The sequence below is a fragment of the Pteropus vampyrus genome, unplaced genomic scaffold (genome assembly GCF_000151845.1).
Source record: "Pteropus vampyrus isolate Shadow unplaced genomic scaffold, Pvam_2.0 Scaffold107, whole genome shotgun sequence".
Taxonomy (NCBI): domain Eukaryota; kingdom Metazoa; phylum Chordata; class Mammalia; order Chiroptera; family Pteropodidae; genus Pteropus; species Pteropus vampyrus.
Genome location: NW_011888888.1, coordinates 625,750 through 652,878, shown reverse-complemented (window position 1 = coordinate 652,878; position 27,129 = coordinate 625,750). Strand labels below are relative to the sequence as shown.

At 36.0% G+C, this 27,129-nt stretch overlaps 1 protein-coding gene across 2 annotated transcripts in view; it reads right to left on the bottom strand.

Moving 5' to 3' along the window:
- Positions 1-27,129, bottom strand: part of RELN (reelin) — a 482,573-nt gene that overhangs the window by 248,267 nt on the left and 207,177 nt on the right. For both annotated transcript variants that reach the window (XM_011365192.1, XM_011365193.1), the window contains exons 5-6: positions 14,920-14,952; positions 12,169-12,247 (exon numbers count right to left, since the gene is read on the bottom strand). In XM_011365192.1, coding sequence (XP_011363494.1) covers positions 12,169-12,247; positions 14,920-14,952 — 112 coding nt within the window. The remainder of the gene's footprint in view (positions 1-12,168; positions 12,248-14,919; positions 14,953-27,129) is intronic.

Sequence of the window (27,129 nt, the reverse complement as noted above, 5' to 3'; positions counted from 1 at the left end):
GCATCTAAGCCTCTTGGATCCCTGCTTTATATAAAGCTTAAATGTCTTATTTTCTTGTAGATATTTAATCAAACTTTCTACTCTCAGTTTCGGTCCCTGGCAGTGTTAGTGACAGTTTTGGTAGCGTTTGCTCAGATTCCCCTGGGGCTCTGCCATAATTGGTCTCGGAGGGAATATGGGGAGGGGCCCTCTGGGTTGGGAGTTGGGGGCTGTGGCTCAGCCTCGGTTTTTCAACCAGGGCCGGAAAAAATCAACTGTTGTTTCTCTGCGGTCCCGCCCCACTTTTCTGCTTTCTGCTCTGATGACTAGGCCCTGGTGCCAGCTGCTAGAAGTTCCGGCACTTCCAGGCAGGCTGATCAGGGAAGTTGCTGCACCTTCTCCCCTCCCTATCTTTCTGCAGGGAGCTCTGGGGGCTGGGAGAGGCAGTTTCTTTATTCCTCCGACTCCACTGCCCAACACCTGGGTTCTGACCTGTGGTAGCTCTTATGTGCAGATCCCACGTTCAGACGTGCTGGTGTGCAGTTTGGGTGTTTTCTGTTGAGTTTTAGATGCTCAGCTTATTGTTGTTTCAGGGGGAGAGATCTGAGGACGTCTCTCACTCCGCCATGTTTCTTCTCTTCTCCTTCTTTTACAGTTTTGATTAAATAGGATTCTGGTTCGGCCTAGATATTTGTATAGATTTTAAAAGTGATTCCAACATAGGTGGCCCACAGTGTGACATTAGGAAACCAATGACTAGACAACAGATGTTTGAGGTGTTTGGAGAACCACTTCTATTTTGTGGAATAACAGGAGTTAAAAAACCAATAAATACAAGATAAAAGCGAACAGATACAGGCCTTCTCCCCATTTGGCTCAACACCCCTCTAGACCTTTTTCTTCTTCATTGTGCTTTATAGCTCCAGAAACTTAAAATAAAATTTATAAAGGCATCGGTACCCTGTTGAACTTAAAGATTTAGAATTAACAGTATTTAGAATTACTCACTGTGTTGCTGCTACTTGGAGGTACAATGGGTTAACCAAGGTTTGATAGAACAAATCCATCAGCTTCCTGACAAGGTCTTTTAAATGTCTTTTGTTTGAATTTCTCACAGTCTGACTGGTTTGTCAACATAATTTATTATAATTTAAATCTGAATGCCCATACCTCTCTGGGTGGTCAAATCAACCCACTCTTAGCTGCCAATATTTATTTATTTGTTATTCATTAATTCTTCTTGTAATTAACAAACTCGTGTTGAAGACCTACAGGCACTATGGTGAGCTTTAGTGGTACAAAGGCCAATAAACCAGTGTCATTTTCTTACAGGAGTTTATACTCCAGAGGAAAGGCAGAGAAACAACAGAATTGCAATATAGCATCCAAATCAATGATAGCTATTTATTATATTCCATTATGTGCCAAATACTCCAAAGCCAATTAGAAGCTCTTGACCTCTATGTAAGACAGTTATCAGTGTCCTCGTTTCACTAATAAAAAAACTGAGCTTCAGAGAAGCTAAGCATTTGCTTAAGTCACATGGTTGTGAGGTTGATAGAGTTGCAGTTTGGTCCCAGGGCTTGCTAATCAACAACCATCACATTTGCCATAGCTCCTCATTCCTTATAACAGGAGCACACTGGTTGTGATGGTACCTAACTCGGACTGAGAAAGCTAGGGAAAGCTCCTAAAGGAGGTCCTGAATGAGAAATAGGAGTTACCCAAGCAAGAAGAAAAGTGAGGCTGTGATAGTGCACAAAGAATGCAGAGATTATGACACGCAGTAGAATGCTACTTCGGTGAGGTAATATGGCTGGAACCATACTGGTACGCAGAGAAGAATGGCAAAGGGTGGAACTGGAAAGTGGTAACCAGTACATGAAAGGCTTCACACAGCACTTAACCAAGTAATAGGTACTATACTAGGAGCTCTACAAACAATGCCTCAATTCATTTATGTAAAGCCCCCTCTCTCTATTTTTTTAAACCCTTAAAAGATGTTAAAACTAAAATTTAGAGATATTATATGATTGTCTAAGGTTACAGTTTGTAAGTTAAAGAACTGGGATTCATACTCCTACTATTCTGTTTTCAAAGTCATGATACAAATCCAACTTTCAGGAAATTACTCTAGCAAACGATGGATCGGAAGTAGAAAAGACAGGACCATTGATGTAACACGACAAAGACATAATGGTGCCTGAAATAAGGTAAAGATGTAGAAAAGTGGCCACACTCTAGTGTATTGCTATTCAATGGAAATGTAATGTGGGCCACATATGTAATTTTCAACTTGCTGTGGCTACTTTAACAAATTAAAAGGAAGAGGTAAAATCAATTTTAAAAAGATATTTTGTTTAACTCAATATATTCAAATTACATTTTAACATGTAATTAATATGAAATGATTAATGATATAGTTTACATTCTCTTTTCACACTGAGTCTCCAGATTATGGGGAGTATTTTACACTTACAGCATATCTCTATTCCAACCAGCTACATTTCAAGGGCTCAACAGCCATATTTGACAAGTGGCTTCCATACTGCACAGCATAACTCTAGAGAATTACAGGCTTGGAAACTGACTGCTCTCTGGTTATGCTGACAAGTGGGTATGACATGCTGACAACTGGAGATGACCAGCTGACAATGATTATACGTATCCAAACTTCAGAGAAAGGAAATTGGCACTGACATGACAATTTAGGATATGGCTGAAATCACAGGAGTGCATATTATTGGGGGTTGAGGGAAAAGAGAGGATATACAAAGTGAGAAAAGAAGCAGTTCAAGAATGGATCACTGGGAAATAATCATGTTGTCCTTTAGTTTCTGAAAAGCTCTATTATCGTGACCCTTCAGTGTGCATCAATCTGAGCCTATCTCCACCAACTTTGCCATGATTATTGGCAGTAGTTTAATTTCTATTCATTTTCTTAACAAGCTGTGCTGCCCATCAATGTGACTGTCTTAATATTGAATCTATAACATGATCTTCTTCTTCTTTATTTATTTGTATTAATTTTTATTTATTATGGTGACATTGGTTAATAAAATCCAGTCAGTTAAGTATACAACTCAACAGTAAGTCACATTTACATTGCATTGTATGTTCACTGCCCATAGTTAGAGTTCTTTCTATCACCATCTGTTTGACCCCTTTTACCCCATCTTAATATTTTTTCTATTATTAAAGTTAAGCATTGTACAACTAGACACATGAATGCCATTATCAAGAGGAAAAGAGAAATCACAATTTCATGATGAACACAATGATCTTGATGGAAACCAGACAATACAAAGGACAATTAGCAGTCATGGTTTTCCAGAAGAAAATAGTGATCCATGTCAGAAAGACAAGGTGAGTTTTAAAAACCTACAATGTAAATAAATTCTTGGCTCATCCCAGAATTTTAAACAATACCTAAGTAAGTGCTCTTAAAACTCTCATCCTCCTGTTTCTCAGAATGCCTCTAAGTCTAACGATTTAACTTGGTTGAATAGAATTAGGTACTTAATCCCAATGGGTGCTCCCTGAAGAATATTAGTAGTCTGAAATTCTACTCTTGCCTTATGGAAACATTCTACAAGTTCCTAAGAACTGGGGTTCACTTTGCTGAACGATGAGAGGTCCAATTTTTTTCAGGCTCAGAGAAAAAAAATGCTGATTGTTCCTAACATTTAAACTGTGGCCTCACAATTGAATTTTCTCAGGAAAATGATGACTTTGTAAAGTTAGATAACATATTCTTCAGAGATTGGTGGAAAGAAGGAAGTTTTAAATAATCCCAGTTACACAGATTTTTCATTTTCAATTTTTTTTTTTTTAAAAAATGTGACCTCCCAGACTAAGGATTAGAAATAAATTGCTACTCTGCTTAGTGGGAAAAGTAATACTTCTTTCTATCTAAAAAATATATTATTCTAATAAAAAAAAAGTTTTCTCCCTCTTTTTCTTTTTCCCAGCATGAAAAATGAAGATAAGAATGTGACAAATACCATGGCACATCATACAAATCATCCACCTCAAAATATATTCTGCCATGAACAGTATGATTAAAAGACATTTTAAGGAAAATGCTTGCTATCCCCAAAGACCATGCAAAGCCTGAATTTATTAAACCCTTGTTGAACCTATTTATCACATGCTCAGGTTCCACATAAAGCTTATCTATTACTAGAGTTCACAGATCATTGCACGTTCGAGTTAGAGGGCACCTGAAATATCACCGAGTCTCATTGCCTCTCATTTTATAAATGATGAAATAGGACTAGAATTCAGGTTCCCTGGCTCCCTTTCCAATTACTTGCCACTCCAGCCAGTAAGGGAAAAGAATGCTAATTCTATAAAAACAATGTGCATTTTAAAAAATGTCATCATTTTTACTGTCAGAGTTTATTTTGAAAAGCTACAATGGTTTTTCTTAAAATTTCTTTTTATCCTTTATAGAATAGGAGGATTTTGTTTTGCTACTGAAAATGTACAAAAATAAGAAAAATGTCATGGACTTCATAGAAAAAGTTAAGAATGAATTCACTGGACTGGAGTACATAATTAAATTCAATATTCCTTAGCTTATGTATAACCTCAGGTAACTCTTTTATATATACACTATCATTTTTTCACTAACAAAAACATAAAAGAATTAGTAAATATAAAGACAGGTACTTGTTGACCAACACAACTAGGGTCAAACTATAAGCATAAATGAAAAGAATGCTTTAAACCAAGGTTGTGGTTTTCACTATGACAAGCTCCTTGGCAATGTGAAAGTTGTTATTTGGGTGCCAATTTTCTATCTTTGTTTCTGTCTAGGATAAAGAAATATATGTGATGTGTATTTATGCTGTAGAGCGTACACTTCTGAAAGTATAATTATGTTTTTAATCTTGATTTTTAAATTATTAGGCTGGAAAACATGTCAAAGTACCTCTTCGCGAGGCACAAAGGAAGCTAAAGTGAAATTTCCTGGAGTCCGGGGTCCCCATGTACTGCAGTGATGCACATAGGACTTTCAGGATGCAGGAAAGAGGAGGATGGATGAGAAAATTGGGCTCCTTCTCACAACTAGAGATTTATGAATGGTTGATGGTGACATCATCCCGATAACAATAAATAAATAATTGAAATATTTTTTCAAGAGCAGTCTAATTACATGGCTCATTCTTCTTTTTAGATTAGAGTGAAGTCACTCAGCCTTTCATCAGGCACTCTGCTGAAACAAGTTAATCACCTGGAAACTCACTGACAATCAGTTACCATCAAATTCTCATTTGAAATGCATGCCATTTGTCCCTATGACTGAGGACAATGTATTATCTGTCCATAATTTATTGCCTCCGAAGGAATCAGTGTCTGGGGCTCAGCTCCAAAAGAAGCAGTCTGGCATTCTATAAGCCAGAAGTGTCTATTCACCAGCACTTCTGAATGGAGATATTAAAATAATTTTAATATTATTTCTGATTATAAAAATTACTACAAAATTAAAGAAAAAGAACGGAAAAATCTCTTGTAATTTTCTGACCCAAAGCAACATGTCTCTTCCCCCAGGTATAGCTTACACTACATGTACTGACAAAATCTGATATGTGAGCTTACAAGGCCAGGCCAGATCTGGGACTGGTGAATCCACCAAAGTAAATGAGACTCTGTGGGCCATTTGGTAGCAGGGCACTCAGCTGACTTCTGGAGACACCAGAGCTCCTTATGCCTTCCATTCAAACTTTAACAACCAGAACACTCCACTTTCGACCATATTTAAATAAAGAAACAAGGTTGTATAATAAAGAGGACATGACTATTTACTTGTGAAAGATCAAGCTTAAAAAAAAAAAAAATCTCCAAAAAAATCCAATTTTCTTTGTAAACGTGGAAAGTTTTTAGAAAAAATGGCAAGAAAATTTCACTCTATGAGACTGAGAATATCACCTTCAACGATGTCATGACTTATTTCTAAGGAGCTAACACATGCTCTAAAGGTGAAAATGACGAACTCCATTTATAGCTCATTCTTTCTCATTACTTCTTACTGAAGAAGGTAAGAAAACTCTTCTTATTTCACTAGGGAGCTTTAAAATTTGATCTCTCCTTTGTTAACAGGTACAATGACAACTATGATTTGGGTTAAAAATAACCCTTCTAATATGCTACCACTGCATGCAATATTCTGACCTCCTACTATGGTGAATTCTACTACATGCTGCTTGAAGAAGTATTTTCTCACTTGTTTCAAATGTACTTGACATTTAATTCCACTGAGTGAGCTCTTGTTTCTGCCATCTACAACAGAGATTAAAGAAAGAAATAATATGCTTCCAGATTCACACCTCATTTTATTCATGGGACCCTCCAGGTTAACATTTCTATTGCAGATAAAGCTTTTCCCAAGAGAAATTACATTATGGCAAGAAAAGGAGAGGAAGCGGGAGGAGGAAGCAAGAAAAGAAGGTTATAGGAGAGTTCTGTAATTAGAGAGTAAAACTATTAACAAAAGAGAAGAGAGAATGTGAGATCACCGTTGGAAAGACGTGAAGAAGTCGAGAGGGAGGAAATGAGAGAAAAAGCAGAGAAAGATGCATATGAGACTGAAATATTAGACCATAAAACCCTATAAACCAAATCATAATTCCACAACTCCCAAATACACTGATATATCAGAGGTTCTAGCAAAGGTACGTCATCAGAGAAAATATTTATTTTGCCTGATCTTTCTCATTATTCACAATCTCCCTTAGTTACCTCCTCTTGAAAAAAACATAAGGTTTATGATACATGTTTCCATCAGGAAAGCTTTTCAGGTCATATGTCTTCTAAGTAATCATCATTACCAAAAAAAAAAAAAAAATATCTCTTGGAAATCCTTCAGCAGTGGTATGGGGCCTTTCATGTCCATGGTTAGTGCTCCCTGTCACTCAGCAGTCTTGCAGGCTTACTGCCCATGGGCCTGCTGGATATTGAGCAAAGTGGATGTACTTTTATCTAGTTTCTTTCCCAGTGACATTGTTCATCGGTCTTACTTTTTTTCTGATTACCTGGAAACTGCATTTACCTGGGATTCTCACACTTGGCTAGTAAACAGAGTCCTTTCTGTTTTTGTTATTTACGGGGGCACTACGACACTAAAGAATGATGAAGTAGTTTTATTGCTTGCTTGACTTCTTTTCTCTTATGGGCTAGGCTATTAATCACTGAATAAAACTCCAGCTAGAATAACTCAACCCCCCATCCTAAAGTCTCAGTCTTTTTATATGCTTTGTTCAATTATTTTTGTCAGAAAAATCAACTTTAATAAGCCAAGTAACTAATTTTTTGTTACATTTCAGAAATTGCTCCAATAAATTAGTATTTTCAAGAAAATACCAGATGCAGCTAAGTCTATAACCTCTATTTCCTTGATCTTTTATATATATATATAAATAGAAGTGTTCTAGTCTTTTCTTGATTCAAGCAATCCTATGGAATGCCAGCCATGGCTTTAGCTTCCTTAGCTGTAGATTGTGGGGCTTTCTATAATAAACCGATTGACAGAGGTTTTCATGTACCACAGAATCTGAAGCAACTTAATTTGTGTCTTTTTTTTTTTTTTGATGTCTCATATCCTTGTTGGCATCACGACTTACTCATCCAAGAGCTTCTTCTGAGAGGTGACTCCTGTTCTTCCCTGATCTCTACGTTGTTATTGTGCTAGAGGGGAAATATCTGTTGTCATCTAATTGCTTTGTTTTCTAACAGTGCCATGTTTCCCACTAGAATATCAGAGCCTAGTGACTTTATAATTCTGGATGCCTTCTGTGGTCTTTAGAAAACAAGCATTAAAGAAATAATCTGTTAAGCAAAACAAATATTCTTCCTCATCTTTGTAATTGCTTGGAGGGTAAAGACACTTCTTAAGAAAACTTAAATCATTTTTGAGAATTAATTTACTTTTTAGTTCCTTTAACTCTCTCTGTACTCTTTGTAACTCCAAGTTATGGATCACAATTGTCTCATTTCTTATTTTTTCTGATTGTTTTTATTATTGTTGAAATTTTTTACTGAGTAAATTTGCACACAGTGTAATACATGGATTTCATGTTTTGACAAATGCACACATCTATGTAACCTATGCCCTGTCAAGATATATAAAATGTTTATCACCCCAGAGTTCCTCATGCCCCTTGGTAATCAATCTTCCATCTCTGAAACAACCACTTATTTAATTTCTATTACTTTAGATAATTTTGCCTATTCTAGATTTCATGTAAGTGGAACCATATGGTAAGAACTTGGCTTATTTCATTCAACATATTTTTTGAGATTCAACCATGTTGTTTTAATTACCAATAATTCATTCCTTTTTATTGCTGAGTAGTATTCTATTGTGTGGATATAGCAGAACAGCTTCCATGCCCTCAAACAGGACTCAAAACAAAGCCGCTGTCCTGAGGGAGTGGTTAGGACAGGAATGAAAGCTGTCTGTGTGGACCAGTCACCAAAGACTCGATGAGCTAGGGAGGACTCAGTATCTACAGGAACAGATGACTGGAGGACCAGAGGTACATCCCTACCTACCCTACTTTTGCACTAGTAAGTTCCCTGAAATTTAGGAAAATTGGAGGAGGCAAGCCAAAATTGACTGAAATTAAGTTTCCATCATTGGTAGAAGGGGGACAATAAAAAGAAGTTAAGTTGGGTTATGAAAGAACAAAGAAAGTTTTATTTCTCTGATACCCAAGTTTGTGAACAGAATTCATAACTGCTATATCTGCGTAAGAATAAACAATTTTGGAAAGATGGCAGAAACTGTTAACAGTTGCTGCCTCTAGAGGAAGGGAACATAGGTATAGAGTGGGAGGAAGGGTTACTTTTATTATTTTCTTATATTCTTGGGCTTTCAACAAGTACACTGAATAATTTTTAAATAAAATCTAATATTTAAACTAAATAGTACATTCAATATTGAGTTGATGTAAAAATTTCTTGGTTCTATTCCAACTTCTGTCACATATTTGGAATAGTAATTTGGCTGTTATGTTCATTCATAATAATAGTACTATCATTTTGTGTTCCTTATTTTTATGTACAGTCATTTGTACATAAGATAAGAAACCTGGATATCAAGAATTACATGAAATAAAATGAAAGGAAAGTTGATTTCATTAGATAAAGTTAAGGGAAGCAAATATTATGACTGATTAATTTTTAAACTGATCTACCTCTCCATCCTTGCACAGACATGACTTTAGTTTCTTAATTTATGTTTTCACTTGTCCTTAAAAATTACAAATTAAACAATGTATATGATGCTTTTTGAACCCTATGGAAAAAAGCATGCTCATAAAAGTAGCACATTGTTATCTTGTGGAAAATGATTTGGTGATGAATTTAGTCACAGGGATTTTGCCCAAAGCAGCACACCAGGCACTTTGCTTCTATCTGCTGGTGTGTGGCAGCAGCACAGTTACCTCACTGGTGGCAAGGATTCTCCTTCCCACATCGTCACAAAGTTGCCCAGTGGTTTCCAATCCAGTGAGGATAAAGAGAATCAAAGACAGCATCATAAGGGACAAAACTCACACATCAATAAGCAAATAGAGATTTCAGGAGAGTGAAAACTGTCTATGAAGTTACAAAACAAAGTTGGCTTTGTTACTTCATTAGAAATATTTCCTGAGATATCTGATTTTACTGGGTGCTGGTTTCTGACTTTAGGGAGTTTATGTTTGTTTTTAAGGGGTTTAAGGCTTCCAATACTCTCTTTTTTCCCTCCTCTATGATCTGTCATAATATATTTTCATTACATTCCATATATTATATAATACAGATATAGTGACTTTGATGTCTGTTTTTCATCCAAATGCAATGAGAGAAGACTTGGGGACTCATTTAAATAAACTGGCTAAAGATTATTTTAATAATAATGATTTTTGTTCATATCTGGGCTTAAAGGAGACAAGGAAACCAATGTGCAGGTACACCACAGGAGAAAGAAAGGAAAGAAGGGAGGGAGGGAAGAAGGGAAGAGAGAGAGGAATGAAATGGAGAGAAAGGAAAAGGTGGGGGAGAAAAAGGAAGAAAGAGAGGGCAGGAGGGAAAGAGAAGAAGTTAGGGAAGGAGAGAGAGAATAAGGCGGGGAGGGAAGGAGGAAACTAACTTGTAATGAGCACCTCCAATACACTAGGCATGGTCCAGGCCTTTTCAGGCTTATCAAACTTTACAACAATGTTGTAAGGGCAGTGTTAGTCTCACTTTTACTAATAAGACAATGGGGCTCAGAGAGGTGAAGTAGCTTTTTGATTTTTTCAAGATACTCAGCTTGCAAGTGCCTAGCCCTGACCTCAGAACCCCTGCCACCTTTTGTTCAACAGTCATCTTTCAAATGATGAGAGTTTCATTGTTTGTTTTTTTTAAACCTTAAAGAGGCTAGATGAAAGAGATGATGGGCAATAAGGGATAAAGTAAAATTACTCTGAAGCCTATTTGATATAAGACAAAAGTATATTGTTTTTTAAAGTTAACAAAAGGTTTTTTGTTTTTGTTTTTGTTTTAAGTAAGAGAAACCATAGCTTAAATAAAAGGGACATAAAATCCATAACTTTGGTCAAGAAAGTCATGATCAGTCATGAAAATGGGTGAAGCAAAATCAATCACGTTTTATTGATTTAAAAAACAACAGAATTTAAACCACATAAAAGTCACATTTTGTATTTGTCAAGAAAACTCACTGAAGAAAATGAATTGGCTTCACAGAAATGAACTTGCCTTGAAAGATACAAATCATCTGCTAAAATTTATATTAATGGAATACAAAAAAGCCAAATGTCCGGAGAAGTAGAGAATTTTTTCTGAGTAAAAGCAGTGCTTAAAAGTTTTTATTGTTGTTGTTGTTGTTTTTGCCTTTGCCTAATAAAGATTTTCAATTTATTTCAAACAATTTATATTTAGGTGATATTCATAGGGAAGTGAAATTTTGTTGATAAATTGTTTCTTAAATGGCAGATAAATTACGAGACTATGATTCTGTCTAGTCTTACTTTTTAAATATATTTGTACTGACTAAATCTATATTTATTTTTAGAAAAGACACAAAAAGTTCCCATGTCTAGTATTTAAGCACCAAGACTCTATAGCTATATATCATCTTTAACTCTCAAGTCAAGGGCCACTTTCTCCAAGAAACTCCCTGAGGGTCTTCTCTCTTTTTTGGAACTACAGTATGTTATCTATACCCTCAATAACACTTAAGGATTTCTATGCTGGAGTATAAGCTTTTAAAAAATATGCTATTAGTGTCTCCTCTTCTAAACTATAAACTACTTGAGAGAAAAAACTATATCCCTTTGTAATTTACTATATGACTAAAATAATTATTGTTAAATATTTGTTGCAGAGTAAAAATAAACAAAGACAAATTGATATCATATGCTGATATTTGAGGATGAAATGGTTATTTCTTTCTAGTCTTGAATAGTCCTTGGATTTTGTTTACAACTTGGAAGTTTACATTACAGATCCTACTTTATCTTGAACTCTTAACTGTGTATACAGAAACATTTAGTATTACAGAAAATCCACAATCAGATATTCTCTCGAATTGTGCAAATTGAGTGTAGCTCTGGGTCAACAGACATATTTCTCCAAAGTCAGCAAAAATACCACAATTGCCAAGAAATTCATGCATTCATTTATGTATTCAACAAGTTTTTAATGAATGAGTTTTGGTCCATTATTTCTTTGCCCTCAAAAATCTCACAGATTTGTACCTGAACAGCCTTTAAAAAAGAGATTGGAGTATAATAATGAGGTGACCCAGGGACTTAGAAGTTATTTGGAAGTATGACTCAAATCATCTGTCATATCAGATAAACTGCTTTCCTTCTTTTGCCTGGAATAAATGCAATAATTAGACACATTAAAACTTAATGTTATCTAGGTAAAGAACTTGCATAACTAAAAAAACATGTAACCGCACCTATGGCTTTGAGAGGCACCTAGATTCGGTTTTTAAGTCAAGAAATATTTTATGAAATCTACATTAAGCCCAGGTCCCTAGTTGCACAATTCTCACTGATACTTTAGTGCTAAAGAGCAATTTAATTTTATTTAACTGCTCCAAGGGAGCATCGGCATCAGTTTTTTTGTTTGTTTGTTTGTTTGTTTTTTGGCGTTAAAAAAACCTAAGTGAGGCATATTCCTGTAACTTACCATATATTTGGATTCAATTCCAGTTGATGGTAGGAATCAAAGTCATCTCGTAGGATAATACTGTCGCTATGTATTTCAGCTAAAAGAAAAAAAAATATTTAGAAAACAATTATACTAAACAATAGATTTAGCTACACAAAAGGGTCAATGTGCTGCATTTACGAGAAATGATAGTTTTTAATTAAACCTGAATTTTAAATGAGCATTTGGTTATATTTGCTTTGCCCCTAAACTACTGAGGGAAAGAGTAAAGGCTCTGCTGTTTAGGACAGCTACAAATCTGGAAACCGGAGCCTATAAAGAGAAACCCTACCAAAGTGTCACCAAGCAGGACAGACAAGAAGGCCAAGGTAAGCACCAACCTACAGGGAGAGGTCACACAAAACTTGTCTGTCATAGCTTGACGTGCCCAGAACAGATTCAGTCTCTAGTTCACTTTAAAGTATAGAAAGGCAAAGAATATTCTGAGTGCTTGTTGTCAGGTAATGTTGCTGGTATTTACTAACCCATTTCCTCTTCTCTTTCCTACTTTCCCTTTTGCCCTGGCTTGATTTCTGTCATTCCCTATATTCACTCATTTTTTATTTAATGTGTTTCAAATTGTTAACGTTTTTCCCCTCAGTGTTGCATGGGAGAAATTATCTACATGAATAAGTAAAATTCCCAAATAAAGTCATGTTAGAAGTCAAAAAGAAGGCCAGGTAATCATCCATAATTTTCAATATACTATCACTCCACTTTAGATTATATTAAATACCCATTTTTTAGCTCCAGAAGAACTCTGGGCATGCTAAGAGCAAAGCATGTTTTCACAAAGTGTAGAGCATGTGATATTTCCACTGAAAAGAGGGTGGATGAGTAAAAACAATGTCATAGCTAACTGCAATGTAAGTGGGCTCATTTTTAAGGTTTTGTGAGAAACAAATTATTTCTACTCAAGATGTAAAAAATTAATTTAGTGCCAAAAAACTCTCTTATCTGATTCCCATGGTTTGCTTGGGAAGTTCATTACAGCTAATCCAAATTCTCTGGGCCTGTACAATTTTCAATTTTGTATGAACTAGTTTACACATGCTTTTTGGAAAATATAAATCATGATTGAGTTAACAAAAGATAACCAAAAACTTTTTTTCCAAAGGTGGTATTGTACTTATTTATTTATTTATTTTTGGCTCACTAAAACTATAATTCACATTAGGTAATTAAAATCAACTCATTGGGTAATTAAAATATCAGGAAGCCTAGTTCTGAATTCTCTTTGGTGATATTACCATCTTCGCCCTCTCTACCAGTTATGTCAGCAGGTAAGCACATAAAGTCCTGACAACTAGTGAATCAGCATATATTGAGAGGAATGGCTTTTTAGATTCAAAGCCAGGGGCACGATAACAGGGAGAACATGGTTACACTGGAGAGAACGCTGTCACATATTCTGTGCATGGGAGTGATTTAATGATTCCTCTGAGCAATTAGACTCAGTACTTGAAACCCCTACAGGGTACAGCTCTCCCAAGTATCCAACCTGGCCAAGACTGGGCCGGGCCACTGTGGGTCACCAGCATGCCTCCGCTGCCAGAAGGCATGCTTCTAAGCGCTTATGTTTGTCTGCTAAAGAAGAGGAATCCCAAGCTACAGCATTACATAAAAGTAGAGCTTCTCAAAGCAAATTTTCCAAAGAGAAAAATAAACTAATTGGGTTTATAGGTTGAAAGGAAAAGCCCAAGAGAAAAATAACTGACTCATCTGCAAGTACCACAGTGAGAAGTCTGAAGGCTGGAGCCAGCTAGGATGACTTCTTTTCATTCTTATTAAATAATGTATTCTAGGAAATTGCTTTTAAAATAAGTCTTCACTAAAAAAAAATGAGAAATTTAACTCTAAGGATAATTTGTTTTCTAGAGAATTTTTTACAAAGGCATGAGTAAGCCTCAATGGTTATTTGTTCATATATGAAGTTACTTCCAAAACTGTTATATCACTGACTATATACCTTATAAATATGCATCATTTCATCCTCATAACAACCCCAGAACGTAGGCACTATTATTACTTCTATTTTATAAAAGAGGAAACTGAGGCAAAGAGAGGTTAAGTTATTTGTTCAATGTCACTTGTCTAGCAAGTGGTGAAGGTGAGACTAGGTGGTTTGGCTCCAGAAATTATATTCTTATCCACTATATAACCCTGCCTCAAGAACTAAGCCCACTAAGTACATGGCACTATGAAAAGATTGTGAGAAAAATGAGTGGCAGTAACATTATGTGGTGCCATTAAACAAAGCAGACAGTTATTTAAATATTCTTCTTTCAGTTTTTGAAGAAATGACCAAATTATTTCTCTTTTTACAACTTAAGACTAATTAGAGCAGAAATCTCAAATCTGAAATGACCTAAATTCCTCCCTACGCATAGCTCCTTACCCACTGCCTCTGTATTCTAATTATGAGGGTAGGAGCACTGTGGAAAATTCAGTATCAGAACACTCTGTCATAGGGTCACACTCAACAGGATCCCAAGGATGAGAGTACTATCAGGTTCGAAAGTCCTTTCATTAGCCCGCAGCTGGGCAGCACAATTACCTCCTTGGTGGGTCTTATGTTCAAGCATAATCTGGACCTGAGTCAAATTTCAGTAAATGATCAGAGAAGGCAGAGAGTTTCCTCAGCTCAATATCATCTGCCCACATAGCCAGAGGAGTGAGACAAGAAGATCTAGTACTAAGGTTAGTGACATAGGGGTCTTAAACACTTACCTAGATGTGGGTGCATAGTGGTCTCTGTTGGAGCTGGACCGAGAGAGAAAAAAGGAGAAATGACTGATTAACAACAAAAGCAAAATCCAGTAATAAACAATCACAAATACAATTACAAAACTTAAGTCATATAAAAATAAAATGGCTAGAACATTTTGAAAGGAGTAAGAAGAAAATGCCAATAAACATCCTAAAATAAGACATCTAACTCTCTATTTAGCTATTATATTTAAAAGTAACACATTACTCTTAAAGTGAAAAGTAGAACCTCTTATTTATCATTCAAGTTTTGTCAGGTACCCCTTGAAACACACAATATAAATGTGATGTGCTAGTTAATGGACAGGCCAAAACCTTTTCTGAGCACCTATTACATACCAGGGGCTATTCTGGTTGTTAGGAAAATAGAAGGAAAAACCACCTTGCCTTCGAGAGTTTACTGTCTCATGGGGACAACTACAATACAGTGTAATAATGGCTACGGTACAGCATTCAGAGAGTGCTTGGGTGAGAGAGAGGACAAAGGGGGGATATTAATTCCAGGCTGTCCAGGAGGAGAGAATTGTCAGGACAGGCTTCCCAGAGCAGATGATTTCTCTGCTGAGTTTTGAAAGACTAGTAGGAGGAAGATAGGTGGGAGTAGGGAAGGGAGAGATGCTTCTTTCTGGAGTAAAAGTGGAGTGGCACAGAGCAGTAAGAGAAAACAGCCTTTTGAGGGAACCACAAGTACAGCATGATTGGACGAACATTTAAGAGGAGAGAACAGAAGAGGTGAAGTTGGGAAGATTGGGAGGACTAGATTATGGAACTAAATGATAAGGAATTTGTACTTTACCGTGAAAGTATGATAATCTCCTGAACGTTTATGAGCAAAGGACTGGATGTTCAAATATGCATTTTAAGAAAGGGCACTCTGATGAGAGTCTGAAAATAAGGGACACTGCCCAATTAATACTTTGGTTATATTTTTTTTTCTTGAAAGACTCCAAACCTATGAATAAATATTGTCAATTCATGATTTAAAAATTAGAACTCAAAACATAGATATTTTAAAATGTTTTATATCAGTTAAAGTAGAATTTCATTTAGATATAAAAAAAATTTGTTTCTATCACAATAGTCAGTGCTTCAGCTATGTTAGATGAAAAACTGAGACAACAGCATTTTAAAACTAAAAACTGACATTTGTCTTACTACTTCATACCAACATATTATACATATTAAAAATACTTGTGCTCAGTTTTTTGAAAGAGACTCTATGGAAAGTGTTATGAATACAGTTGTTAACGTACAGTTAGCACATATATGCAAATGCTCTGCATCATCAGCAGTTTATGGAAGTCTTGAAAAAACAGAAGAAAAATTTCACTATTTGTGTTTTGTGCCAATGCTTATTGGTCAACTCATAGAAGAGTTTTACAAAGATTCACTGAACTGTACCTCTAATTTAAGATTTCCTTGAAACAAAAAGAATGCCTATTACCTAATAATTAATGACAAAAACATGGCACAATGCTTTGTTTCTTCGCCAATATCACACTCCACATGAATGAGCTGAATTTGAAGTTTCAAAGAAAGCAAGACCTTGTTCACGAAGTAGTTGGAAAAGTATGAGAATTCATGTTAAAATTGAAACCTCTAAAATACAAATAAATAATGATTTCACATGTTTTCCTAACATGAATAAATGTGCAGAAGACTTGCATTGCTATTGAAAGCATTTTCTAATATGTCTGCAAAAAACTCCAGGAAAAATTTGAAGAATCACTTGCTGGCATTGCTTTTCAGTTTATGCAATATCTCTATGAATCTCATGTTAATGATACTAGCTTGACACAAGAGTAAATAAATTTACTTGGACAGATGTAATTATATACTTTTGTGTCAAAATAAAATCAGTTTTTCCACAAAAAGATGAACAAATTTTGTCAAGGTGGATGTAGATATTAAAGGAAAACAATTTTTGATATTCAATTCAGTTATTGGGAGACCTTTAAGTAGTATGGAACACTTAGATATGTGAATCTAGTTTTCAAGTGTAAATTTTATAAAACAGACTAAGTATTCCAATACTTAAGATGTGCTATAAGTGTAAAATACACACCGAATTTCAGATAGTATCAAAAAATGTAAAATACCTCATTAATAGTGTCATATTATTATTTATATTGAAATGCTTACTATTTTATATATTCTGTGTTAAGTAAAATACCTAATTAAATTCATCTATTTCTTTTTGTTTTTTTAATGTGGCTACTAGAATATTTTTCATTATACACGCAGCTCTCATTATACTTCTACTGGACAGCAATTGAACAGCTAGGAGGGGGATCTCTACTGGATATCAATTTGGGAATGATTATCGCACAAGAGGTGGTGGGGTCATGGAAGGCCAAGTCACTCAGAGAGAATGTGGGGTATAAAAAAGGAAGTGAAATGAAGAAGTAAATGTGTATTTGCGGGACTGGTAGAAGAGAGCTCTCAAAGGAGACTGAGAAAGAGTGCATTTCATTATGGAAATAAGGAAAAGAGAGAGTTTTAAGAGAGAAGATGGTTGAAGGACAGATCAAAATGATCCTAGTAAAGCTGATATCTATTGAGAACATCCTGTTATCAAGGCACTGTTTTGAGTATGATCTGTAAATAAACCCAGAGACTTTGGCCTAAGAGGCCACATTCTTAACTACTATGCAGACTGCTCTTTCAAGAAGGTTCACTACAAAGATAAGAAATGAGATTTGTAGCACCTAAGGAGGGAATGGTAGCAAAGAGATTTTTGTTTGTTTGTCTGTATGTTTTGTTTCTTGAGATATTATGGTAGTATACCATGTCCAATAGTAGCTACCTTGCAAAGGGTTCTCTGTGTTCAAGGTATAAATTGTTAAGAAGGGGGGAAAATAACATTAATATCTACAAAATAATAACTTTAAAATACTGAGAAATAAGTTAGTTAAATGTAAATTTTATGGCATTATCAATTAGAAATATTTACTAGTCAGTACAATGGTTAGATAAGTATAATAAAATCTCTGCAGCGACATCAGTTATCTACCTGATTTTAAATAACTCTGGTGACTAGGGCCTGTATCCAACAAAAGAATATCTACCTTTTTAAAATTATTTTGGCGCCTGGCATCTTTCATTGAACTACTTATAATCAGGGGAGGGCCATTTTAAAAAAGTCCATGGAATCATAATCTCTGGGAATGGATGTTTGAAATTTGTATTTTTAAAAACCTCCCCAGCTGATTCTAATAGAAAACCAAATTTAAAAACTACTGATCTTAATCATACAGTCCAGCCCTTGCTTTACAGCATGCAGAACTGTTCTCTGCATAATGTCTTTTCTCCCAAGAAGAAATAAGTTCCTCAAAGGTAGAAAATGTGCCCACAAAAGACATGAGCCTAAGCTAGTAATAGATTCTCAATAAATACTGAATTGAGTTGAAAGCTCCTTCCTCGTGGTAATGTATTTTATGATACTTTGGAAAATATAATTGAGAAACTGAACCTTTGAAAAATGTCAAAATATACTTACAGCATTGTCAGTGAGTCCTTTCACATAAGTGGTCTGGGTAGCTTAAACATGCCTGAGTCCCCTTTCTAAGATACTACTGGAGAAACTGTTCTCAAGTCCCTGCACCTGAAATAGCTGCTCTTCTCCCGAGCAGTATGTGTTTTTGTCATGTTATGAACTCTTCAACTTATGTAACTTCAAAGCTTCAGAACCAAACATAAGATGTCAGAGCATTCATGTTGCGTACTAATCTCAACTGGATGTGTTTTTTCTGACCCTCGTTTGTCATCACCTTTGATTTTTCCACTTGATTGCCTTGTTCGATTGCCATTTTTTGGTAAGCTGCCTCATATCTATTTTAGAACAAAGCAAATTGTACAATTAATCCTTAGATATGTAAAGGAAAGTGAAAAGTAGGGTAAAATGAAGTTGACAGTATGTGTAAAAGTGACTAAGAGAGGAGGAAACACAGGAGAACATTAGAACATTAGAATTTTCTAAAAACAATGGTTTTAGCAATAATGTCTTGCTGATATTATTAGTACCCAAGCAACTAACAGTTTGGGGGCACATTTGTGCTAGGCATTGTTCAAGATATGGGGGTACAGAGGTATACAACATAGAGTTGTTAAGTAGTTAGTTAGGCATGAGTGACAGGAGTGAAGGCTCAGCTCTGTAACCATAGAAACTTCCCTTGAAAATCTTCCTTAAGGATCTCCCAGAAACATCTCCCTTTAAGGGTTATAAATTAACCCAAATCCTAGAGCATAAAGGCCATAACAGCTACTGGCTAAATCAGCCACAGACACCTGCCCACAACCTCAGCCTCATTATACCATCATTATAATGCCATACATATGCCTAGAAGTTCATGAATCTAATGATAACAGACTGAATTCTGGGTAAGCACATGTGCAGTAGGCAAAGTGTTACACAGCGGCCAAGTGTCAATCAAAATGACCTCATATGCCAATCACCTAGCAACATGTTTGTAACCACTCATCATGGCCTTAATATAATAAAGATCCTCCCACTTCTGTGTTGTTACAGCTCTCTTTGCTGAAAACTCACTCCTTCCTTGGAGCGTACTCTGTCTTATCTTTTCACTCCCAAATTACACAGGGCTGCAGCCTTTTTTAGCGTGGCCCATCTCCTTCTAAAATATACTTTCAATAAATCTTTTCTAAATCTCATTGACCTGTAATTCTTTGCTGTGTCAGCAGAGAAGAATTGAGGAAAAATGCTCATTGCACTTCTGAGTCGCTACCCCACCCATGCCGCTGGGGCGACAACAGAGTTCAAATCACCCTTCCAAAATGGTAACAGAATCTCTACTCACAGGAACATACAATCTAATCAGCTCTAATTTCCACTCTGGCATTTAGGAGTGTGACTGAAATACAGAGAGGATATCATTTCTCAAAAGGGATCCCACCCCAGCCCACGGGAAATTAACTCTTTTAGTTAGAGTATAGACTAAGTTTCCATGGCAAAGTACCTCAAACTGTAGGTGGCTGAAATGGCTAGAAGTGTATTTCTCAGTCACAAAACAGTCTGGAGGTAGGTGGTCCAGGGCTGATGGAATGATTCTGCTGTGTACAACATATAGATTCCATATCCAGGGGCCAAGCTGGCTGCTCTAGCACTTGTTCTAGCAGCTAGAAGGGTAAAGGGCCAGGGAAGCATGCCTATATTTTTAGAGGTATGACCCAGCCCTGAAAGTGTCCCGGGTCACTTCTGCTCACTTTCCTATGGACAGAACTTAATTCTTTTACCACAGGAAGCTTCAGGGGACACTAAGAAATGTATCTCTAACTGGGGTTCACAGTCTTGCTTAAGAAAGGGAGAATAAGTATTGATAAATATTGGTACACCTCTAGCAAATTATTGCTAATGTTAGCAACAAGGTTTCTTCTTGTTCTTCTTAGTAGTACTATTAGTGTTGTCATTATTATCATTGTTGTTGTTATTATTATTACTATTTCTATTATTACTATTACTATTTGATGATGATGATATTCCTGATTTTCCTTCCTCCTTCTGAATGTTACTTAAAAACCATATATGCTCAAGCTACAGGCCAATATATAGCTGCACTTCCTCTCCTTTGCTCCTTCTGTGAACTTCACTTCTTCAAGTTATCAAAGGTCTAAGATTTTTTTAAAAATTACCACACAGTAATATTTTTAAAACTAATTCAATAACAAATCAGATGGTATATTGTTTTGTATTCCGATTTTTCACTTAAAAGTTTTATTCATATCATAGGCAAAGTTTAAAAAAAAAGTATGGAAATCTCCCCAGAAAAGGTGAGAGCATGAGCATGGCAAAATAATCAGTCATAAGTTTTACTGTTTAAGATCGCATTGTTGACAGCTTATAATGAGAATAAATCTTGCCCCAAAGAGTTCACTGTTTCCTCATTTGTAGGTTATAAAGATATATTTTAATTTTGCTCTTGATTCATTGATTTTATACTGTACGAGATGATAAGTTGTTATGAAACACAAATCAAATTGACATGGGAAATAGGAGAGGAAGGGAAGAGGAAAAATGCTTCCTAATATTGCCGGTTCTGTGTATAATTTAGCTGTCTTTAAATATTAAGTAATCTTTTATACTGATTGTAAGTATATTCCTGAATACAGGGAGAACTATTTTCACTCTAAATTTATAACATTTTTAGAAGCTTAATTATCATACTTGAAGGTCAAATGGTGCTTTATTGTAATAAAATACAAAAAGTAATAAAGAAATTATTCCCGGGGAGATGAAAATCTAGGTTCATAGCTCATTAAATGGTAACTTCACGGGCCGTGTCTAATTTGTCATATTTAGCTTTGGAAGTTTTATACATTTGAATTTCAAATTAGGTGAAGAGATACCTGAGGCAAAACTACCAGGGCCTTTGAATTCTACAACGCTTTAGGAGATATGGTTCCCATAACATAATACTGTTATTTGTAAGAAGGGCCTGTCATCATCTGTATAGTGCTTGTCTGACTCGAAGGCTTTTTTTTTTTAATTTAAGTAATCAATAATATTAACACAGAGCTCATTAACCACTCCCTCAATTCATTTTTTAGGCATTCTTCTTTTTTTATGCCCAGCAGACTGAAATCTCTATTCTTTCGACTAAATAATTTGTTGAACAAGTTGGCTGGAATATATTTTGGAGTTACATGAGTACTTAGAAGTTTCTTTCCAAAATAAGTCAGTTGAAAGAAAAACACTTTTGTCCAAAGAACAATCTTTGGGGAAATGAAACATGACCAGATTCTAACGTGGCTATTCTAGGCCACTGTGACCTCATAAGATGCTGGTGGGCTCTACTTCTGAAAGGGTGTAAACACAGATATGCTTTTTAAGAAATGAAGCTTTTCTTTCAACATGTAATTTGTATTTTGGACAAATTGAATTGATGATAGAATTTCTGCTTCAATTTAATATTGAGAAACCATATAATGATACATGTTTATAATATTTACTATAAAACAGCCAATGATTCAAGCTATTAGAATATGATTATGAAAAGCATAACTGTGAGCTCCAGTATCTAAAAGAAATCATAGAAGCTAATATAGAATTAGAGGTGTTTACTTCCTGTTTAAGTTTACAGAAACTTTCTGATCTTCCATTTCTATCTATAAAGCACAGCTAGTGCTCTCTTGCCAGTGTCATAAGGACGAATTATTAATTATAGTCTGTGAGATGTTCTAAATAATTGGGGATAATAGAGAAAATATATTTAGTAAGCGAAAGGTAATGTGCAGAAAAAACACACCCAGTTCAGTGTATGCAACATGAACACTGAGATCTTAAGTTTGGTTCTGAAGCTTTAAAGTTACATAAATTGAAGAGTTCATAACATGAAAGAACACATATTACTTAGGAAAAGAGCAGCTATTTCAGATGCAGAGAACCTGAGTAAAGTTTCTCCTGTGGTTTCTTAGAAAGGGGACACTGAGCAATACAATGAACATCATTTGAAATAACATCTGTCCAATTTTTGTAAGACTACTCCTAAAAAAGTCCATCTATGCAGAAGGAGTGCACAATGTCTAATACGATTGTAGAAACAGTTCTAGAGGAGCAGAAGGCATAGGTTTGCTGGCAATTAAAAAAATAATAGTGATTAGACAAGTTAGGAAAGGTACACCTGCTCTCGGTAGCTCATTTATTCCCTCTACTAATATTAGAGTGCAGATTCTGTGAATATAAAAATGATCCAGTCTCTGCTGGATCAAGGGGTTCAAAATGCAGTAGGAAATACATGTAGAAATTAACATAAGACAATGTAATATTGTTTGGTAATTAGGTAGGCATGAGAAACAGGAGTGAAGGCCCAGCTCTATAACCACAGAAACCTCCCTTGAAGACATTCCTTAAGGACCTCCCAGAAACACTTCCCTTTTAGGATTATAAATTAATCCAACTCCTAAGGCACAAAAGCCATAAAAGCTACTGGCTCAACCAGTACTTTCTGATGCTTGCACAGAAAGTACTATACCAACCTGCCATAACCTCAGCCTCATTATATCATCATTATAATATCATGCCCATGCCTGGCAGTTAATGAATCCAACTATTACAGACTGAATTCTGGGTAAGCACATATGCAGTAGGCAAAGGGTTATATAGCGGCCAACTGTCAGTCAAGGTGATCTCACATGCGGATCATCTAGTACAGCCCTTGTACACTCCCATCATGGCCCAAATATAGACAGACCTTCCCACTTCTGTGTTGTCACAGCTCTCTTCACTGAACACTCACTCCTTCCTTGGCGTATACTCTGTCTTTTATCTTTTATCTTTTTACCCAAATTCCACAAGGCTGCAGGCCTTCCTTAGTGTGGCCCATCTCCTTCTAAAATATATTTTTAATAAATCTTGCTCCTTCTAAATTTTGCTGAGCTGGAATTATCTCTGCATCAGCGAAAAGAACCAAAAATCCCCAGTGTTACCAGGGCAATGCTGGAGTTCAGATCGCCCCAGCTGGTAACAATATGGTGAACTAAATTCAACTAGTAAGTATATGGTGGAATAGTGTACAAATAAATATAATAGAAGAGGAGAGATTTTAGATGGCTCTTTAAGAATAAGTGCAATTTTATTGGTAAAACAGAGGAGGAGGTAATGAGGAGGGTACTACAGGGAAGGGAATTGGCATAGATAAGCTACAGAAAGAGGAGACAGGATGGCATGTTTGATGAAGTCGGTGGTTATTACAGCTGAAGTAGAGAGTTTGGTGTTGGTGAGGGTGGACAGTGTGGAGAGAGCCTAAATGCAGAGATGAGGTTGGAGAGAGGCAGGGTCAGATTATGGAGGGCCTTGAAAACCAAACTAAATGGGGCAAATGAAGGCAGTTATAGAGTTTGAGGCTGGCAGTAAAAAAATGAGGTTTGTGTTTAAGAACAGTTTGATATCTGTGTGGAAGCCCTGAACTAAAGAAATGGCTAGAGGTGTAGAAAGAAAATTGTTGGTTTAAGTAATATTAAGAAGACAAACTGATGTTAGACATATTGGGTATAGACAGGGATGAAAGAAAAGAATGAAGAAAGAAATGTTATCTAGTTCTCCATTAGTGATTGGGTTGATTAAGTCACTAACCAGAACTGCAATAAAGGAGTCTAGATTTGGGGAAAAATCAAGTTCAGTGATGAATATGTTGAGTTCAAGGTACCTAATGGCATCCAAATGTAAATGCCTGGTAATAATAATGATAACTAACATTTACAGGATATTTATGTGCTAGCCAATATCCTATGTGCATCATTATTACATTTAATTGTAACTTTACTTTGTTCTTTCTGGGCATAGAATATTGTGCCATGCTCTTGGGAATGGTATAAAACAATCAAAAAGGCAGGTACTATTATTTTCCCTATTTTACAGTAAGGAAATTGAGATTCATAAAGATCACACAGCTAGAAAGTTCCAGAACAGAAGTTCAAACCCTAAGGTAGGTAGCTCCAGACTCTGTGCTCTCAACCACCTGGCATTACTGACTCTCTGAGTAAGCACCAAGTAAATGGACCGAGTTCAGGAGATGAAAATCAGAGATGTAACTGAGATCACCAGAGACAATACAGAAATTCAAAAAGAAGTCCCAGGACAAAATCACTGCCGACCCTAGAATGTACATATGGGAAGAATAAGAACTCATGAAGGAAACGGAGAAGGAATAGAGAAGTCAGGTAGGGTGAGGACTAGAGTCCTTTGGCTTGGTTGGCACTTAGCATGTTATTGATGACCTGGAGGATGACGATTTCCATAGAGTGTTGGCCTCAGAGGCCAGATGGTGGAGTTAGGAGTAAAGCCTGGGAGCACACACCGCTCTTTCAAGAAGCTGGAATGTGAGTGAGAATGATGGCCAGAGGAGTATTCTCAATCAAAGAGGGAGTTCTTGTTCAAAGCAGTAATATCCTTGGTGTGCTTAAGCTCTGTGGGGTTGGTAAAGAGGAAGAAGCTGATGATTCGGAAAAGAAAGGGCAAAACTGTTGAGCAAAGCCTCGGAGGAGATGAGGAGAATGCTAGTGCATTGGGTTTCTACTTTTCTATAAATGTATTTTGATCTTTCTCTCTTATGTTTGGGGTAGAATATCTATATTATAAGCTATTAAAGTAAAGAATGTGAAACTGCCTTATATTGCCACATACATGTCAGGTACATTGTTCCACATATGCCCACTGAGGACACAGCACAATATGTGTTAATTAGTACTAATGAATTCTAGTTCTTAAGAATATAATTGTGAAAATCTGTGTTAATTATTACATCAGACAACTGAATCTCCAAGTATAAAAATAAGTTTGGATTAATAGGTTGTACAAAATAATATTTCACAAGCCAAAATAAAATCAAAATTTATTGTGTGTTTAACCACAGATTTCCTGCCCTTCCTCAAGTTATTATACAGATCTAAACTTGCCTTCAAAATATGGGGGAATTCAGTAGATTATACAGCAGCTTGAGTAGAAAATGTACTTCTATGGGCATCCAAAACAACTAATGTCAATTTTTCTCTGGCATAAATCTTGGTGTTTTGTCTTTGCACTGGATAAAGCTGTCAAGTGCAAATGTATATAGCCCCAAGAACTGAAAAGAAAGCTGTTTAAATCTATGTTCAATCATGTTGAGAAAAACAGCACCAGTCCAAAACACTGTTCTTTAGAAAATTAAAAAAGTAGTCAGACCCACCTACTGCCAGTAGCAAGAAATTTTACTGTGGCCCTGGGAGTCAGGAGTCAGCTCTTTATCATTCCCCTTAATCTTGTCTGTTGTAAGGATCACTTAAGGACACATTTTGCCAGCTACTGCCCCAGGAGGATTTAAGTTCCTTCCTCTATTGAGCAATCTGTGAGATCTTGAAGCAAGATTAAGGTTCCTGGTTGGTTTTACCTGAGTCTCCTAATTCAGCTCCCTTTGTTTGTAAATTACAAAGCACAGGAGGGATGTCAGGAATAGCAGTTGCAACTGCTAAAATAAAATGCAAACTACAAAATAGCTATGGGGAAACCAGATGTCTTTGAAGAGCAAAAGTTTTAACATTGGGCAAATTCAAGTGAAACACATCATTCACTATTTTTCATTTCAACTATTAAAGTAGATATGGTAAAATCCAATTCTGATTATATTGTCAATTCTAAAATGTTCAGTCCGAATTAATAAAAAAAATTGCATCTCAGGGTATTGGAAAGATATTTAGTCATATAAGCTACCAAGTAACCAAGGATAGCCAAGGTAAGATTTTGGTAAATCTTATGTACAATTAACACAATATTTGGGTATGAAAGCTATTCTCCCTGCCCAGCTTTATTGAGATATAATTGAAAAATAAAAATTGTACATATTTAAGTTACACAACTTGATATTTTAATATATGTATAAATCGTGAAATAATCACCACTATTAAGCTAATTAACATATCTCACTTCACATTACAAGGTATTCTTAAAGCGCTAAAAAATATCTAGGTAGATTAAACACCTCATTCACTTTGTGCACTTGCTTATTGACTTTTTATCCTCCTCCATCTCATTTTAAATAAAATTTCACCAATCCTTATTATAAAAGGATTAAAAAAGTCCAAAGAGTTTGGGGTCTGAATGATGGAAATCCCTGCTTATCACCGTGATCCAATGGCCCTTAGAGAACATAGCCACACTTTCTACCACTTGCTGTTCTGAGGGTGATAAATGCCAGAAAAACTGCCGAGCCTGGAAGAAAGCAGCCAAGGTTTTCTGCTCCAGCTGTAAGCCTGACCCCTTTCCTCCTGACATAAAACATTTGCCTTTGGTTATATCCACTTCCGTCATCCCAACAACAGAGAATTCCAGCATGGTTTATAAATGACATGCACCCTTTGGGGGCACTACAGGGCACTATTGTCAGCCTTTAAGCCTACCATCTGGCCTTGCTAAATAATCAATGTATGTATTTGAAGAAGGTATGCCAAGAAGCTCACAGGCCACTGAATATACATACGCACCATTCTTCTCCCTGCCCTGGCCTCCACCATGATTTGTGCACACTGCTGGACAAGCCGCAGCCATGCTGATACACTCACATCAGCTTCGCACTCTCCTCTTTCGTTTTATAAGGGCTTCAAAAAGTGTGTATTCTCTCCTACGTGTTCAGGGAATTAAGACAGTAGTGATGATCTTGTTTATTAAGGTTGTGGTTCCTGGGG